Source organism: Acomys russatus, chromosome 2 (assembly GCF_903995435.1).
Source record: "Acomys russatus chromosome 2, mAcoRus1.1, whole genome shotgun sequence".
Taxonomy (NCBI): domain Eukaryota; kingdom Metazoa; phylum Chordata; class Mammalia; order Rodentia; family Muridae; genus Acomys; species Acomys russatus.
In genome coordinates this window covers 47,199,132-47,219,400 of record NC_067138.1, presented here as the reverse complement: position 1 = coordinate 47,219,400, position 20,269 = coordinate 47,199,132, and the positions used below count along the sequence as shown (strand labels likewise).

Here is a 20,269-nt window from a genome sequence, read left to right as displayed (position 1 = left end):
AGCCTGATGTACATAGTAAGTTCTAGGACAGTCAGAGCAACAGAGAACCTAGTCTCAAACAAATCAAGCTACTAAATTTCACAGTATAATTTCTAAGTTTGATTCTCACCTGAAGAGTTGGTGGAAAATTAAATAAATAAAAGTTGTGCTTCAAAGCAGCAGCAAGAGCAGTTAAGAAGCTAGCTGCTCTTGCAGAGAAAGAACCCAAGCTCAGTTCCCAGAATCCAAGTTGGCCAGATCACAAACGCCACCTGTAACTTCAGCTCCAGGGCACCTAAAGCCCTCTGCTGGCCTCTGTGGGCATGTACACACATTTTGTACATGCAAATACACATTTAAAATGATGATAACTTTGAAGGCATTGCTAGTGGCTCCCTCTGGAGGAGAGTAATTTAAAAGGAGATATAACTTTCATTTTCTACTATTAATATATACACTTCTGTATGATTTATTCTAAGATACATTTAGTTTAATAACAGAAAAATGTAAGACAATCATCAAAATCTCTCTAGAGCTTTCAAATGCTTCAAGTTCTATTACTTATTCTTCTGTACAGAGATAAATGTAGCTCTTAGTGTTCATCAAAGAAGCTTCTCCTTGAAGCAGAAGGACACCATTACAGAAAACCATAACTAGCTAAGCACAAAGATATTGATAATGAAGTGCCAAGGCCCAATGGTTACATCTACAATACTACCTCTACCCCTAAGACTCAGGGAACAGCACTGAAGGTTAAAAGACCTGTTAAGAGCCATAGGACCAGGAAGTCGGCTGTGAGACTTTATCTTGTAAAGAAGACTGGCACGATACCATAATACTAAACTAATACGGCTGCCTAAACAAGCCATAAACAATAACAACAGCAATAGACATACTAATGTGGAACTAGATAGAGTCAGGGGGCTCCACCCATATACAACAATTACATACAACCAATGACTGATGAGAAAGAAACTAATCTTCCCCAGGAATGAGCCTCTTAATTGGCTATACCATACTAAGTGGTCAGCCGTAAATGATGTGCATACAAGCACTGCTAAACAGACTCAGCAGGTGTTATTTGTGTATTTATGTGCTTACATATACACATACAATAGTAATTAAAGAAAAAAAGCCATGGATCTGAAAGGAGTGGGGTCATATAGAATGTGCTGGAGGAAGGACATAAGAGGTTTGGAAGATGAAAGGAAAAGAGAGAAATTATGAAATTATATCTTAATTAAAATTTTAAAAATTGAAGTTACGTTAAAAACTATTTTATATGGCAGTTGTAGAAAGAAAATAAATCTCAAGAAAATAGCTGGGCACGCTAACATACAGGTAAAGAAACAAAAATTAACTCTTGAAAATATTAATAATTTACTGAGCCTTTTATATACATTTCATCACATATTCAAAAGCTTGCCATCTCTATTACTGGAGTCTTCATCTTATAAACAAACTAGAATAGTAGTTTTTACCTAAGCTTCCTATGTAGTAAAGAATAATTTATGGAATGTATACAGTTATTTGTGTAAGTACATGCATATGTATTAATCCTGAGTTTAATTAAAATTGTGGCTCCCAGTAATATTTTAGAGTTATACAGAAGGTTCTATATTTTAAATTATGTAAAAAAAAATCTTCCACATATAGTCAAACAAGTCAGTGGTTGTCAAAGCCTTATTTGTAATGCTTTATGAATGACACCCATTGAGCGGTATAGTAACTGCACAGTAGAAAGAACATGTCTAGACACAAAATACTTCCCATACATCTTTGCATCTAAGTGCTGAAAAGTCAAACAAAGCATTAACTTTTCACAAACAGGAATGGACTCTTCTTTCATCCTCTGAACCTCCCATGGCCTCTCCTTCCAGCATGGCAGAATGCTCTCCCTTTCAAATTCATGGCCTCCTTTTCTATAATACTGCCACAAGCATAAACAAATACACAAATATACAAATAACACCCGCTGAGTCTGTTTACTGGTGGTTGCATGTACATGATTTCAGGGCTGACTACTATATCTCTATATCTGTCTGTTTGTCTGTCTATCTATCTATACCTATAAAACAGAATGTAAGAATGATACTGAAAAATAATGTAAGTGCCATTGATATGGGAAGCTGCTAGTAGCCATATATATTAAAAATCCACTAATTTGGCTATATTTAATCTATTTGGGTTAAATGTATATGAACTGTAAAAGTATGGTGAACTCTAATAAAACAGAAAGAGTAATACTCCTACGTGACAGGCATCTTTTCCAGTGAATCTCCATTTTCTGGACTCATACTACAAATGTGAGTCTGATACTAATATTTTTCTTTCTTTCTTTCTTTCTTTCTTTCTTTCTTTCTTTTCTTTTCTTTTTTTTTTTTTTTTTTGTGGTCACAATTGAGTAAGTAAAAGAAGCAGTCTTGTATGAGATTTTTGATGGTTTTGTTTTTTAAACCATTTGGCTTATAGGAGAAATATTTGTCTTCTACCCCACACTTCCCTAAGAGACAAGTTTATACAACATACTCTACATAATCATGGAATTTTCTTTTACTTTGTATCTCTATTAGGTCCATTTCAAACTGTGCTAACACTGTGGTTGATAGTCTGCTGTTAGATTCCAAAGATTACTTGTTAGTAAAGTGCTGTTATTGATAAAAATACATAATTGAGAGCTCAACCCACCCGCCTGAGGTCTCCTCAAAGAGCGGTATTTCAGGATGGATATAAGGGGATCCCTGCCCTGTATTTGGAATATTTTCCTTTTATAAACAGATTAGCCCTGTTTTACTGCAATACTATAGAAAAACCAATTTCTCCAGATTGATGCTTTACTGTATCAAATAGACTGTAAAACTACTCTCCATCCCATTTTTTTGTATTATTCTCCTAGCAGTTTTTTAGCACCAAAAGCACACCAGTTTTTAAGAAACCAGGAGAGGAAGCTTTCTCCTCATTCCTGGTTTCCAGGAAAACTGCCAGTAGGAGGCAGCAATGCCTGCCTATGGCAACAGCAGTGGCTCTCTCTGCTCTGCACAGTAGTTAGCTGCTCGCTTCATTCTTCTGTCATTATATAAGCAAGATGACACTGTTCTCTAATCCAGCCAAAGCTGATAAGTACCATCAACCTGTCACTTCCTACATTTCAAATTCTAACATCACAGCATCAAAGAGTTTTTACATTTCGATTTCTTTTGCTGGCAGCAGCCGGTAGCCTCTCATTCTCCCACGGTGTTCTAATGCTGCATTTGCACACCGGGGTTACTCCCAGACTGAATAGCAGGTCATCCCCTGCTCACTGAGCTCATCTGTGGCCCATGTGCTAGGCAATTTAGATCCAATCAGCCCTTATTTAGCTCAAGAGTAATGAGCAGCATAGTGACACAGACTTAAGCCTGACCCTCAGGACACTGCTCATCAAGCAGTAAAACTGTGACAAAATCATTCATCTTCCACCCGCTGGCAAGAAATAATACTCGCACTCACTGTATTACTTTTCAAGATAAAAAAAAAAAAAAGTCCTGAATTTTCATGATGTGAGACATTAATTTGCAGAAAGCTGAATTCCCTTAAACCCCCCTGTTGCTATGAGCTCACCAGGGGGAAATAGGCCTTAGGAGACTGAAATGGAATAAAGAAAATTGCTCCAGCTTTCTTTTCATTTTAAATAAGCCTTAAATCTGACAAGAGACATCCTAAAGAGACAAAAATATGTATCTTGTAAGGTAAAGAAGAAACAATTGAAATTAAGAGTTTCAACTGCTAGTTTCACTCCCTCTTCTCAATTTTGTTAAAATGTTAATAAAATTTGAAAAAAGCAATTACTCACCCTTCTTTACAAGGCAGATAGAGGAAGATAAGTCTATTCCTTATAAGCAATATGATGGCAAAAGTTAACCCATATGCCAGAGCGGAGTGTGCTCAGATGTTGTCTGTAAAACACACATTAAAGACAACAGCTTTGGGAGATAAAAGAAAATAGTGAGGCTAGCCAGGTATATTTCAGCCTGTGACAAATTTAGGGGTTTTTTTCTGTAATTTATAGTGCCTTGTGAGTCTCTATTAACCCAAAAATAATTATGGGAATAATGAAGACAGTGGCTTCCTTCTCTCTCTGACATCACACCATTACATAAATGAAAATAACACATCCACAGCCCTTACATTTTGCTCGTTTCCACTGAGTACTTCCCTTGTAGAACCAAGTCACAGCACCGGCGTATCTCATCGAGTTTCTCTGGATTTAGGCCATTTAATAATGTCACAATTTTAGTTGATTTTTATCTACCCCACAGTTGAAAAAAAGTTAACTTCAGCAAACTTGTCACAAAAGGGACTCACTGGCCTTCAATACATTTATTATGACCACATGTCTTTTAAAAATCAGTATAGCATTGGCACTGTGTAAGCAAAGTGTGGGTAAATTCCCACAAGCTCATTGCTGATTTTCATTTACTATTTCTAGGATCTGGGAGGTCTAAAGCCTAAAGTGAACCCTGAGTTCAGACAAAGAACATGGCAATGCTTTCACCTCACCTTAGCATCTAAATTATTACCACTGACTAATGAGAAAAATTCTACTGGGTAACCAAAAGTATGCACAGCATTCTCCCTACACAACTGAGCAGGAACCAAGTGATTTCTTCTAAAGTGCCTATCTTCTGTCTCTGACCTGCTCAATACTCTTAATCTCCTGTCAATATTCTTTCTCTACCCTTTTCTTTCTCTCTTTTCTTTTCCTCTGCCACCATGAAAAGTAGATTTCCTATATTTTACTCCACTTCCCCCATCATAATTTTGTAGCTTTAAATTTTTGGCAATGATTCTGCAGCAAAAAACAACAACAAACCAAAAACCTCATAAAAGTTCATTTCTCAATTTCCTGAACAGATAATCTTGAAAATATAAATCTAATGTTCCATTTACATACTTGACAAAATGTTAATAAATTAGGAATTGGACTTAAATATGAAATGTGACTTATAATCAGACATTTCAAAACCAAAAGTAAAGCACCCAAGACTAGTAAGGGGCAGAGAAAATTTCATAAAGTTTTTATCATTTTTCTTATAACAGATACAGGCTATAAACTTCACATCCAATCCCTGTTATCAACCCGTTTTCTTACATTGTGCTGGAGGAACTAGACTTTTCAACACAGAATCGTTAGTTCTGTGAAATGTTCTTAAATTATATTTAATAAATTACCTTCTTTATTTTCTCAGTTCTCTTTTGCAAATATCTTGCTTCTTTATCCAATCTCAACAGCCAATGTCTACTTATAGGATAAACAGTTCTTACAGACCCAGGTTCAACAGAGTAGCTCTGAACCTTTTCAAAGACAAAGAAAGAAGCTCAAGAGCCCTCTTCCTCCACCTGCTTCCCTACTCAAGTATTAGAAGAGGCTGATGATGCCTATTGAGTTGTAACACAAAACTGAAAACGGCCACAAAGAACTCAGCTATATACAATAAACATGGTGAGCTTTGCTTTTCAATAGCATCAAACCTTCCAATTTATTAGAAAGAATGTATTTCTTAGAATCTTCTGGAGGTCCTTTCTACACACAGATGCTTAAGAGGCAATAAACAGAGATGAATTTTAGATTTTGCCTTAAATCTACATTCTAACTATACAAGCACTGTCTACTTTCCTGTAGATAATGACAAGATCTGTTGTTTAAACAAAAAATACTGAGAAATACAAACCATTGCCTATTAAATATGATGACTACAGTAACGATATAAAATGGTTATGACTTAAGTAAACACCTAACTTTCTTTCTCCTATCAGTCTACCATTCATGTAATAAATATATCAACAAATACTAAATAGATTTCATTTGATTAGATCACATGTGTCTGTTATAATACTGAAAGTACTACCTAAATTTGTTAAATTTTTTTGCATTAATATGTATTCTTTGCATAAAAATAATTACACTATAAATTTGAAAACAATAATCAACATTAGAGCAATTCAAATGAAACACATTGTTTAAGAATAAAGATACTTGCTGGAGTTGTGGCACACACCTTTAACCCAGCACTCAGGAGGCAGAGGAGAGGACAGCCTTATCTACAAAGTGAGTCTAGGACAGCCAGAGCTCTGTTGTGTTGTCGGTGGGGGTGGAGGGGGGCAGAGGTGAGTTAAGGAGGCGAGAAAGAGAACAAAACAAACAAACAAACAAAACCCCAAAAACTAAAAAACAAACAGTAAAGACACTTGGGCAAGTATACATTTCGGAGATCCTAGTAAGATACTATTGTTCACATACTAATAAAAAATTAACCACCATGTATTGAATACAATAAAAGATTTTTATAACTCTTGTTTTGGATAGGTACAAGTCAGTGCTGTCCAACTGTTTTTCTGCCTTTTTAAAAAAAGGGTTTTTATATGTGAGAATGTTATGTCTGCACATGCCTGCTAACTAGAGATTAGCAAAAGGGATCAGAGCCTCTGGAGCTGAGTTATGCATGGTTGTGAACCATGTGTGTGTTGGGAACCCACGCTGGGTCCTCTGAAAGAGCAAGAAGTATTCTTAATCATCCAATCCCAACACAGACAATTTCTCTGTGCCATCTCTCTTGCCCTGTTTTCCTGCTCTTTGCTGCAGTCATCGCTGATTGGAAGTACTTTCTTAAGGCTGTATTGTTTATTAAGACTGGGGAGGGCTTATGAACTATTAAGCCCTTACTTTTATGCTATGTACATCTTATAGAAACTATCAAGCATGCTAGAATTTTCACAAGGAGCAGAAGCAACAGGCACACCACCTGTTGGCTGCCTGGAATACTGAATGACTCCTCCCACACATGAGGTTCTCTGATTCTACCTATAACCCTTATGTACTAATTAGTAAAAATTACCTTTCTATTACCCTCAAATCCCTCTAAATAACTTATTTTCCTCTTCTCTCAGCTACCCTACCTGTATGCCCTCATAGAGACACTGACAACTTTTGATTTCTGGTTTTAACAATTACATGCTTGGATTTTATCCTTTCAAAATCATGGTTTTCACACTGTGTCAGCTGGTTCAGTGCACAAATTCTTTCTGTCATCTTGGCCACGGCTTAGTCTAAACACTCAACGAGTTTTGATAGAAAAAAAAAGGTAGCTTCAATTGATTAAATAAAGAGGGATTCACAAAAAGACTTGTTGATGTTAGCAAGGTCAGATTATGAGTGGCTTTGAAGACCACAGAGATGCATAATTAGTTCTCTATGACCACCAGAATATCACTAAGGTTAAAATCATATAAACAGATTCTTTCTTCAACAAGTAAAAGTGACAAGAGAATATGAAATAAATATAAGCTACAAGAGCAACAAAGAAAAATGGTCTTTATAAGAAATAAAAGCTTTTATACTATAAGCTACAACAAGAAAGTTAACTCATGTGAGAAAGTATTTGTAGATCATATATTTGATAGGTCTTGTATCCAGACTATATAAACAGCTCATATAATGCAATAACAAAATGGGCAAAAGGGCATGAACAGATTTATTCAAAGACATACTGGACAATAATCACATGAAAAGATGTCCAATATCATTAGCCACCAGAGAAATGCAAACAGCATCATGATGAGGCAGCATCTCACATCCATCAAGTGGACAATAGAAAAGCCATGTAGCAGCCATATTGGTGAGGCTGTGATCTCTCAGTGATATGATACATTTTGTTTATATGGAGGGAAGAAATATGAATGGTATGGTCTCTTTAAAACAGGTTAGCAAAAATAAAATAAAATAAAACAGGTTAGCAAAAGTTAAACAGCATGACTCAACATACACCTACACATATACCCAAAAGAAATGTATTATCTATAGAGCAAACCTCATTGACAATTCAACAAATGATCTAGTCATTAATACCTGTACATAAAAAATGACTGTTTTAGAAAAATATAAAAAGTAAACAAATATTGCTATTTTATAGAATGTAGTTTGTATTACTACATGAATTTACAAAATATAAGATAAATATACTGTAGCACTGTAGCGTCATTAAATATATATAAGGCCAAAGTATTAATTTATAGGATATGTAGCTCAGTTAAAAGATACATGGAGGTCTGGAGAGATGGTTGCTCTTCCAAAGGTCCTGAGTTCAATTCCCAGGAACCACATGGTGGCTCACAACCATTTATAATGAGATCTGGTGTCTTCTGGTGTGCAAGCATACAAGCAGGCAGAAGGCTGTATCCATAATAAATAAATAAATCTTTAAAAAGAAAGATGCATTGAATGATATAAAAAAGTAGTTATATGGTTTATGTTTAGTATATTCCCTAAATACTAAGAGTTATAACACATTCCTTAAAGATACTTACACCACCTCTGAAGCAACCAAAGCTACATAGCAGATGGCTCACTCTTGAGAAATCAACATATATTGATTTCTCAAATACAGACTGGTAATACATTTCTCTGTGGAGTATTTTATGTGTTCTCCCCCAAATTTTTATAATACTGCCCTCAAATTATAGTATTTAAAAATGATGAAACACCAGAGGCATGTGGGGCAAATTGGAATATAAGCAAACCAGAAATGACTTAGTTAATTTTAAAAGTTCTACCTAATAATATTTACTTGTAGTATACTATTTTTTTCAGTAATTAGCTATAGTTCATTCTCATTAATAGAACATATAATGATAGGAAGATGTCTGCATGCTGCCCAGAGTGTTCATCCTACTTTCTCTGAAACAATGTGCACAGTATATGGCACAGCAGACCCTCAAGAGAGTACCCTCTCTTGTACTGCCTATTTTCCTAATCAGGGACCCCATGTTTTCTCTCTGAAGGAAAGAAAAAGAAACACTTTTATTTAACATAAATGGTATCACAGCAGTAAAAGTATGGAAATATTTGAGGGAAATAACAAGTATGTATCTGAACTCATGTATGCATGTATGCACAAAGGGCTAGGGTTCTGCCTCCCTCTCCCTCCCCATGCTGTCCTCTAATATCAAGACAGTTAAATAACAAACATATGATCTTCTAACTTCATGGGGCCAGGGTGGGGCAGGTCAGGGGGAAGTAATAAAAGTAAGTGTATTTTCAACCCCAGGAAGAGGCTTAATCTAAGGAGTTGTACACAAGCCATATTACATTTTTTTTTAAATGTAATCACTCCTTTTACGCTATATATTTTTAGTCTCAACATTTAGCATTTTAGGTAAGTTCTCCAATACCTTTAGACTTCTTTGATACTAGGCTCTTGTTTAATATAAAATAGGATGTCATTTGGTCAATACCCATTTGGCTTAAATTCATAAGTCCACAATTTCCCTTAAGTGTCAGAACAAACAACTACAAAGTCTAAAAATGTATTGTTTCTTTTTTAGCTCAAAATGATATTTGCAGGTGCCAAAAGGCATTTTGAAACCACTCACCCTTACATCAGTAAAAATGAAAAAGGGGGATGAGGAGGAGGGAGAATCTCATGAGGCCTTATGTGTCAAGTTTTTGCCCAGAGCTAATTTTCATAGCTATGTTATAAAACCTGAAAATAGAGGTTTATAATGGAAATGCTGACAGACTCTTAACTATACAGGCTGGATGGATATAATTAAAGAAAAGCTTTCAGCTACACCTAACCACAAATGAAATATTGTGTTTTTACATTAACCTCAAATAACAGCAAGTGAAAAACTGGAAATGTGATTCCATAAAGGAAATGTAAAATGGTAAAGATGACCGATAAACCTATTTGACATTTAGAGTTTTAAACAGAGGTATTTAGTTAACATAACCAAGTCAGTATTTTCACAAAGCTATTTAATCAGCAATAAAGAATGCTCTAGTGAGCCATCAGCTTCAGTTAGCAAAAAAGTGGCATATGAAGTTATTATTTCTTAACAGCCTAGATGGAGCTGCTTCTGTCTTTAATCGGTAATTCTATAATTTCTGTCATACAGTTATTAAATGGTTACCTATTCAACACAGACTACAGACTCATACACACACACTCACTCGTTCACACTTCACATACACACTACTGCACACACATTTATGCAAGGACTGGTACTTTATTCCCATCTGAATTTGAAAACAGAGGAGATTGTTAAGGTAAAGTATTTCATCCTTTCCTTTGGCCAGGGATGCAGCCAAGAATAAATATCAGCAATCTATGTAATCCATCTTCCCTACCTAAATCAAAAGTCAAAGAATTTCGTTTGTTCTCAACTCTAAAGCACAAAGAGCAGGTGCCTATGCTTTAATTTTTTAAAAAACTATCCAAAATGTTTTTTAGCTTTTCTATACTATTTTTAGTAGACAGTGTAATTCAAATAGGTTGCAAAAAAATCTTCAAATAAAATTATAGGTCTTTGTATTAAGAAATCAAGAACAAAGTCTCCATGTTAGATAACCAAACGACTTAAAATGCCCCACCCTTTTTTTTTTTAAAGTAAGGAATTCTATATGATTTCTGGGGACTTACACCAAAATATTGCAAAGGAAATGTTTTTCTAAACTGCTAGTATCTATCTGCAAGTGCTAACATGAAAATATCCAAGTCACAGTCTTTTATAGATGCTGTGATTAGTTTCAGTGCAGATATGAGCAAATCACTATCCAAGATTCAGAAATATACAAGTTAACAAACCTAAAGTATAACAGTGAAAAAGACCTGTATACAGCTCAACCATTCTGCTCACACACTGACCTCAGACTCCTCTCAAAGCCCCTCTATTTTTGAGACCAGTTTTATAGGACTTTAAGTTCTTTATGGCATTTGTTTGTAGTCACAGTTGTGACACAGTGGTTAAGAATGCTTCCCAGAGGATCCAAGAACAGTTCCCAGCATCCACATCTGTACCTCATAAAGCTTGTTATCTCCAGTTCAAGGGATCTGAAACCCTCTTAGACCTTCAGTGCCTCTCTGGCCTCCGCTGACACCTGCATTCATATGCACATACACTGAAGTTTTTTCAAAAAGAAATCTTACAAAAGTATACATGTGTATATGGAATTAAATGTAACCAATATAGACATCTGTCTCTTTTTCATAGGCTGGTCTAAAAAAGAAACAGCATACACATGCATGCACACACACAGACAGGCACACAGACACTCACCCGGCTCCAAGAAAAGCAAACCTCAAACTCAATTCAGAACCAGTTAAGAAAAATTACAGACATAAATATAAATTTGCTTCATCTTACATATAATCGACACTGTTTGGGTGTACTCCACCCACCCCCACCCCCCGCCGTCGTAAGGTCATCTCTAACTTCATGCACAGTGTGGTCCCCATTAACAGAACCGTACAGCTCATAAGGTACTTTTAAGCAGTACGTTTATAATTCTCAAGATAGATTGGCTTTTAATGCTAAAAATAATTTATTAATTTGAATTTTAAGGGACAGAATTTTGTTTCAATCACAAAATGACACTGAGGTACTTTATGTGGCACCAACAAATCAGACAAAAAGTTTGTTACAGGTACGTTACTTATCTTCACACTTCACAATTTATTTTACTGATTCACAAACTGAAAAATTACTAACATAACACAATCAAATGCCTCCAATAAGCAACTATTTTTTATTCAGTAGCAAAAAAAAAAAAAAAAAAGACTCAGATGTAAACAAAAAATTACCATTTCAGGTTTGCATGCAGTATGCAGAGTTTCCTCATGAAAGTACTTTCCACTGCTGAACAATACAGAAGTGGTGCCATCAGTTTGGCTATGTGAGTAGGAGAGTACAGCATAAGCAGGCAGCTAGTGTACTGCAAGAACCCAGCCCCACTACTGACATTTAATGAGATAAACATATCTATAATTACATTGTCATCTATAAATAGAAATGGAAGAATTAATAAAGATATTATATGCAAATTGTAAATCTTTGAAAAATACAGAAATAAAAAAAGAAAAATATATCAATATTCTTCTATTCCTCACTATTACTTTAAATTTAAATTACACATGGTTGTGATGTTGTTATGTGGGTGCTGAGAACTGAATCCAGGTCTTTCCAAGAATAAGTACTTTTAACTGCTAGATATCTCTGCAGCCCATTCACTGTACTTGTAGAGAATCGCCAAAAAGGTTTCATAAAGAGACTCGGGAACAAAATGCTAGGACATACATGTCACGAAGAGAAAAAAAAATTATTTAAAAAAATTTTTGATCCCTGCAAATCCTATTTTTGAAGTATCTCCAAACTTCAAAGTAAGCTTTGTTTCTCTAGTGTTTCCACTAAACTTGGTGCTTTAGTTCTATCTTAGTATACATTTCCTAAGTTACTTTCCACAGTGATATAAAAACGAAGAAAACTCAATAATATCCATTAATATATAAAACATGTAGCAAGTCATTCTTGAAAATTAAAGACACACTTCTTCAAGTACACAGATGCACACATATATATAAATGTTAAATAAAATGTGCTATGATAATAACATACCATGTTAAATAATATAAATTTCATTATTATGGGCAGGGGAAATAAAGCTTGATGCATCTGTATAATGAAGCACTAAGTAGTCTTTAAAATAAGTAGGTAAGTCTCCATGTATCAACATGAAAAGTTGCCCAAAATACTAAGCAAAGAGAAAAGGAGGTTTCTAAACATTGATCAAAACCATTTTAGATGTATAGATAGCAGAAAACATCTGAAAGGTCCTTGGGGAATCAGAACTACCACAGTGCTCCTTGGCCTGAGTACTGCGGAGCTTTGCTGTCGGACTTCTTACCTGGTGAATTGTTAGACGTTTAGAAGCATGATGCCCTCCACCCACTAGAGGCAAGTGGCATCTTTCTAGCTGTGAAAACTAAAAATTTCTCCAGACATTACCAAATATACCCTGAAGAACAAACTCATTCCTATTTGAGAAACACTTAACTACAGAGTGAAGGTGAGAGTTAACACATTTTAACATATTCACAACCTAAAGATAATATTACCAAGAAAACAGAAACTGTTAGATTAAGAATATTTACAAGTTATAAAACTTTGTTAAAGGAAAAAAAAAAACCAATGTAAATCTAGACATGGTGACACACACCTGTCATCCCAGCACTTGGAAGTTAGAATAATGAAATCATGAATTCCAGGCCAGCCTCAAGTACATCATGAGTTGAGGTCATCCCAGCCTAGATTCTTTTTTGGGGGCTGGGGTGGGGGTGGGGGCTCTAGACAGGGTTTTTCTGGGTAGCCTTGGCTGTCCTGGACTCATTTTGTAGACCAGGCTGGCCTCAAACTTACAGAGATCCATCCACCTACCTGCCTCTCTTGCCTCCCTGAGTGCTCGTGGATAGCTAGGCTCTGTCTTAATCCCTCAAAAATCAACCCCACAGATCTATTCAAAATTAAATTATTTAGGATTAAAAGGCACTTAGCCAGAGTAAAAAAATAAACTGATTATGCTACTTTCTTTCCATGTCTGACTCTTCTAAAGATGCAACTCTTCCAAATATGTCAGTTCCCAATTACCATGGCAGTTCAGAATAGTACTCCCATCTTTCTTGTCTTCTATCTTAGACAAACTATTTGGCAAACTGAAACTAGAAAGAGAAAGAAATTTCTAGCTAAGATAGAAACCACAGAGAAATACTATTCAATATTTATTTTAAAAATGAATAAAATGAAATTAGTCTGCTAGATATATTCTGACTCCAAAAATGTTTTTATTCAAAGATCTATCATCTCTAGTCCTTTGTTACAGTCCCTAAAACTATATTCCTACATACAAGTTCTGGCCAACTTTTCACCAACAGTGACCTCATAGAGATAAATGTAGCTTATTAAGAACACATACTCAAAAAGTACAACTTACAAAATAACCTAAATGCAATAAATATTATAACTATTGTTTATATCCATCATTAAATTGGGATCTGAGTTATCTATAAATTATATCTCTACAATTTGAGTGGACTTAAAAACATAAGCTTTGTATTACATGATTTCTGTTAAAATAATACATTAATTTCAGAATATACAGACTCAGAACTAAATATTTGAGATAGTCAAGATTACAAATAATCTTGCAGCTACAACTTAGATACTGTTTTTAAAAAAAGGTTGTACAATGTGGGAGGTGGAGAGACGACTAGCAGGTAAGCCTTTATTGTGCAAACCTGATAACCTGAATTTGACCCCAGATTCTCCAGTGAAAGGACAGAATTGCCTCCTCAAAGTTGTACTGTAACTTTCAATATATATGTCATAGAATGTGCAAACTCACTCACATTCATGCATTACACACACACACACACACACACACACACACACACACACACACACACACACTACAAAAGATTGAATTAAAATAAAATAGTACACTGTAGCCCAAATCTCTCCATGGTAACAAAATTCCATAGATTTCTATAGAATCCACCTTAACTTTGAACTCAAGGTCTTGCTTAGACTAACCCACCTTTCCATCATTAGCATTTTTCAGAGAGGTAATGCAGAGGGAAGGTCTAAATGTATGGCTCCAGAATCACACCAGGCTGCTCTCAGTTCCCCTTTGTTGGCTGTGCCTGCATAAAAGCTTTCTTGTAAAGAACTAGTGTTTCAAAACTGATGATTTATGCGCAAGGAGTAGTAAAATAAACTCTTCTACACTTGGAGTATATAAGTACGACAAAAGTGAAGCTTATCAGCACTTTGTTAGAAGACATACCTGATTCTGGCCAGAACAGCCTGCAAAAAGCTCAGCACTGTCCTAAGTTGAGACTCTCGACAGGCTCGCAGTAGCATGCTAAATCCATCATTGAGAAGATGCTCATGAGAAGGATATAAGCAGCAGCTGGTCTCAAATACTTCTTGAACACCATCGATATAAATGGAAAGTAGTGTCCATAACGTATGTCTCTGTACCATTTCATCATTCTTTGATACCAAGAATTCCTTTGCTTTCTCTTGGAACTCACATGACAATTTCTCAGCCCAAACACCAATGTCCAGGTTTTTCTGGGCATACATCAGGAGGAATGCCATCTGACCCTTCCAAACAAGGGCTCTATGAGATGACATGAAGGCAGGCCTGAGGAAGCGAAGGAGGTCTAAAACATGGCTTGCTACATCTTCTATCTCTGCAACAGCTGCCAACAGTAGAAAAAGGCTGAAGAAGTTCTGTAAGCCAACTTCTGTTAGCTCTTCCATCCTTTTTTGATGAAATTTAGAGTATATTCTATAAAAAATGAAAATTGTTAAGATCATTTCATTAACTGAGATCTATGATGTAAAAAGATTTCCTCCACTATTCATGACATTATATTATAAAATTTAAGGTAATTTTTTTATGTGTGGTGCGCACAAGTGCTTGTATACACTTAAATATAGAGGTATGAGATTACTATCAGAGTCTTCTTCAACTGCACCCTCTCTCTCTCATTGAACACAAAGTTTTATCTTTTCAGCTAGTCTTACTAGCCAGCTTGCCCTACGGATCCACTGTAGCTACATCTCAGCTAAGATTGTATTAGCCTCAGTATCTACCCGGTGTTTACATAAATGACAGAGATTCTAATTCCTGCCCTTTACCCACTGAGCCATTTCCTTGGGTCAAGGTTTAGTTAATTGTTCACTTTGGTATTACCTGTCACTATTTCTCCTTCCCAGTGCCCACTGACATAGCAAACCATTACAACAATTGAATCATAGAATTTAGGAGCTTTTCCCAAAGATGGTGCAAAGCTCTTTTCCTATGGTACATAGCTTTTCCCTTTGAATTCCCATCATTTTCCTTACGTCTTGACAAATAAGACAGAATATATGTTATACGTTGGATCTCAAAATGTCCACAAAAGTATGAGGCTTGTTCAATAGTAAAGTATACTGAGAGGTAGTGGCACCTGTAGAAGAGGGGTGAAGTAAAATTAGAGCACTTACTGAGACACCAACCTCCTGTCACTTACTGTTTCTGTTCCCTGACAAGGTAAGTGGTTTTTGTCCTGTGGTATGCTCTTACCAAGATATGCTGACTGAACCAAAGTAACAGAGTTAAATGGATCACGGAGTGAAAATTTAAAACCAAGAGCCAAAGCATACCTTTCCTACTTAAAAACTGATTACTCGAAGCATTTGTCACAGCATCAGAAAACTAAACTTTTAAGTACAATTTCAAATGCTCTTACAGAAATTTTAACCAAATAATCTTTCATTAACTGTTTTTAAATATTTTCCCCTCCACCCTTCTGAAAAACCTGGTTTTATCTTTTACCTTAGGACAATTCAAGGAACTAGGTTATTTTTACCTAGTTGTAAAGGAAAATTATGTGTACTCAAATATCTAAGCCAACCATTAAGAAATGCAATCTCTCATCAAAGTTACTTTTATATACTAACAGCTTATGTACATTTCTCCCCAACATTCAAGAGCTTGGAATTGAAAAGCAATTCATCTCGACTTTCTACTCAAGGATTGCTAAGTTTTGTAGTTTCTATATTTACTTGGTTGTTAGGAATATAAATAATTAAAGCACACATGAGATTGAATGTTCATTTACAATGAAACTACATAAGAGCTAATATGTTCCACAAAGACCTGTTTAATTCTTTTTCTTCGCATTCTATCCTCACTTCAGTGGTTAATATAGAGTATTGGGCCTATTAATGTTGCCAAGTGTATTATAATACTTTTCTTAATTAATGGAATTATGAGTGTTATGTTTTTCATAAAAGTACTTAAGTTTGACAAGTATCTCATGCAACCTAGCTGGTCCTGATCTCTCTATGTAGCTAACAATGATCTTGAGGTAACATTTCTCTCGCCCCACCTCAAATGTTGAAGGGGCAGCACACCACCAGACTCAGCTCATTAAATGATTTTTGAAAACTGTATCAGAAAGACGAGTATTTTCCTCCCTCAAAGTTCTTACCAAACAAGATGAGCAAATACCATATGGTGGTATACTACATGACAAAGGCTTAAAACGGAAGTTTCCATGTTGTCATGGAAATTAGAAACAAAAAACAAGTAGTTTATACCCATTAAACAAGGAAAACTCAAAAACGGACAACAGAGAGAGAGGAAAAATAGAGACAGGAAGACAGGCAGGCAGGCAGGCAGACAGACAACCAAACCAGAATGAAAAGTAGGCAAATGAGAACATTAGAGCCATCTGGTTCTACTACATTCTGGTCAATTCTCATTTAAGAAGGCAGCACTAAAACTTCTGGGTTCAAAGAATACAAAAAATTTAAACAATGGCCAGGTGATGGAGGCAAAGACAGGTGGATCTCTGTGAGTTCCAAGACAGCCAGGGCCACATAGAGAAACCCTGTCTCAAGAAAGTGGATCAGTGGTTTGGAACATGTATTGTTCTTACTGAGACTTCAATTCCCAGAACCCACATCAGGTAGCTTCCAACTAACTGCTTATAACTCCACCTTCAAAGGATGTCCCTAACCTCAGGCATATATGCACATACACACACACTGACACAGACACACACAATTAAATTAATACAGTAAAGTAATAAAATATTTTTTAAATTTTAAAAATACTTTTAAAATATAAACAATGAATCTAATTGCTGCCAACATACCATAAAACAAATTTTAAGATTCTATCACTTTTAATAAACTAAAGCAAAGGATTACATACCATCACAATTAATTGTGACCAAAATTGTTCCTAATACTTTGGTATTAATACATAGAATTGCAATTTTCAATAGTGGTTAGATGAATAAGAAACTGAAACCCTCTAATTTGTGGATAATAAGTTTGTTCCTCATTATAACAAATTATCAAGGCAAAAACTTTGGTGTACTAGGTTAAAGAATAAATTTTAAATGTAGAAAGACTCTAACCACAAGTTAACTAAAAATATAATATAAATAGTAACACTTCCAAATGTACTGGTAAACACTCATGACAAAAAAGATACTATACAAAAAGTACCTTCCTTTAACTTGTTTCCAAGGATGAGAGCCACTGTTCTTCATTGCTTTCTTAATGACTTTTGCCAAAATGCAAAGAAAAATGATGTAACTGCTGCTGGATTTATACAGGTCAGGGTCTTGTTTATCAGAACAGCAGGTCTTCACCATTGTAAGCATCGACAAGGGTGACTTGATGATATTAGTAAGGCCTTTCAAAGGAAGCCAAGAAATACTGAAGGAGCTATTCTAAATAAAGGGGAAAAAAAAAGAACAAACAAAGAACAAAATGGGCAGCATAGCTTTATAAGTTTCTTAGTAAAAAATGAAAGCTGCAAATACTAATTACCTCATAAAAGTCTGACTCACTGTAATTACAAGTATATTTTATTAGATTGTAACTATCATATATACCCCAGATTTTATTTTAAATACATAAAAACAGAGAACATGATGGGGCCTTTAAATTTTGTCTTTTCCCCAAAATGTATTTTTAGTAGTTGGTTTGATCCAATGAAGCTATGTCCTTTAAAACCTATTTATTCCATGTTTCCCAATACTTCTGTTAATGTCATTTAATTTACTGCACGAGTACTTACCACATATCTTCATTATATGAAGCAATGGGCTTAATTAAGACATTTTCACCTGTGTATGGCATGGTGTATTAGTTATTTTTCCATCAATGTGATAAAATGCACAGTAACTTGTAGAAGGAAAGTCTTATTTGGCTGATGGCTATTAATCTTATTTGGCATTAACCATGGCAAAGAAGTGTGACAGCAAGCAAGCATGGTAGCTGGAGCAGAAGCTGAGTACTAACAGCTTGAACCACAAACAGGAATTAGAAGAAAATTAAGACTGATGCTTGCTTTTGAAATCTCAAAGCCTGTCCCTATCCCTAGTGACAAACTTGCTCCAGCAAGCTGGTATCTCCTAACCCTACCTAAACAGCCACCAACTGGGAAACTAGTATTGAAATGCCTGAGAATATGGAAGATATTTCTCATTTAAAGCATGATACACATGTTTTGATCATGTAGTCATTTCCCCTTATTGTTCTTTTTCGTCTCTGACTAGTCACTTTCATGATCCCTTTTACTATGACATCTTGCGGGGAAGGGGGGGGTGGTTGGTTGGTTTTTCATTTTGGTTTTATTTTCTCTGAGACAGGGTTTCTCTGTGTAACCTTGACTGTCCTGGGCCTCAGTATGTAGATCAGGCTGGCCTCAAACTCACAGAGATGACCTACCTTTGTCTCCTGAGTGCTAGGATTACAGGCATGTGCCGACATGTCTGGCCTTGATGCCTTGTTTTTTTTATATATTTCAGTAGACACAAGACATTTGTCTTTGTTTGGCTTATTACACTTAATATATTGATGCTTCCAAATTATAGATTTGTTATTACTTATGGTTGAATAAATCCCATTGTGTGTGTGTGTGTGTGTGTGTGTGTATATATATATATATATATATATATATATATATCTCAAATTCCTTTATACAGGTTTTTTTCATAAGCCATTTTCATAAAAGGTATATATAAAATTATCTTTGCAGCTTCTCAATTGTTTGTTTCTTATATTTGTTTTTTTACTCCATACTTTGCTTAATTTGGCTTTCTAGTCAAGAACTTTTTAAATGTCTTTGTCTACTTTTAGCCTAGTGATAAGCACTTTGCTGGTCCAAGTGTCTACATTGACAGCTGTGCCATTAGTATTGTCCTATGTACCAGTGCAATAAAGTTGACATACTTCTCCTATAAAGTAGACTACTGTTTATCTTTATAGCATGCTTGCATGACCTGAATTTCATCAACATTTCAGATGGGCATAGACCGAAAACTATACTTCTGTCTCAGGTCTTTGCAGACTGAGACATCATTCCCCAAATGGAAAGAGGTACACTGGGATGCTTTTACAGTTCTTGCTTTGGTCAGGTAAGAAAGAGAATGACATGAGCTCTGGTGCCCATATTTGACCACCTCCCCACAGTGGAAAGGCCTGATGGCACTCAAAGAAAGAATAAGCAGGCTACCAAGATGAAACTTGATAGCCTATGACCATATAGTGGTGGAGGAGGGGAATAGGGTGAAAATGGGAGGGAGGGAGGAATGGCAGGATACAAGGGATGGGATAGCAATTGAGTTGTAATCTGAATAAATTAATAAAATTAAATTTAAATTAAAAAAAAGAGAATGAACTTCATTTGGCTGCTGCTACTCTAACAATGGCCACAATAGGAAAGAGTCCATTTTCTTATGGACATTTGTAGCTGATTCCCTAACTTGAGTATTGTGAATAGTGGTGTTTCAATGAATAGGCATGTACAAGTGTCAACCAAACACATATTCATCATTTGTTGTAAAGTTTCTCATGTTTGTATCCCTTTAAGGTCATTTAACATTTCTTTTATTTCATTGATTTTGTT

At 35.5% G+C, this 20,269-nt stretch overlaps 1 protein-coding gene across 1 annotated transcript in view; it reads right to left on the bottom strand.

Moving 5' to 3' along the window:
* Positions 1-20,269, bottom strand: part of Mms22l (MMS22 like, DNA repair protein) — a 117,837-nt gene that overhangs the window by 60,342 nt on the left and 37,226 nt on the right. The window contains exons 12-13 of the mRNA XM_051160899.1: positions 17,860-18,086; positions 14,633-15,142 (exon numbers count right to left, since the gene is read on the bottom strand). Of these exons, the coding sequence (XP_051016856.1) occupies positions 14,633-15,142; positions 17,860-18,086 (737 nt within the window). The remainder of the gene's footprint in view (positions 1-14,632; positions 15,143-17,859; positions 18,087-20,269) is intronic.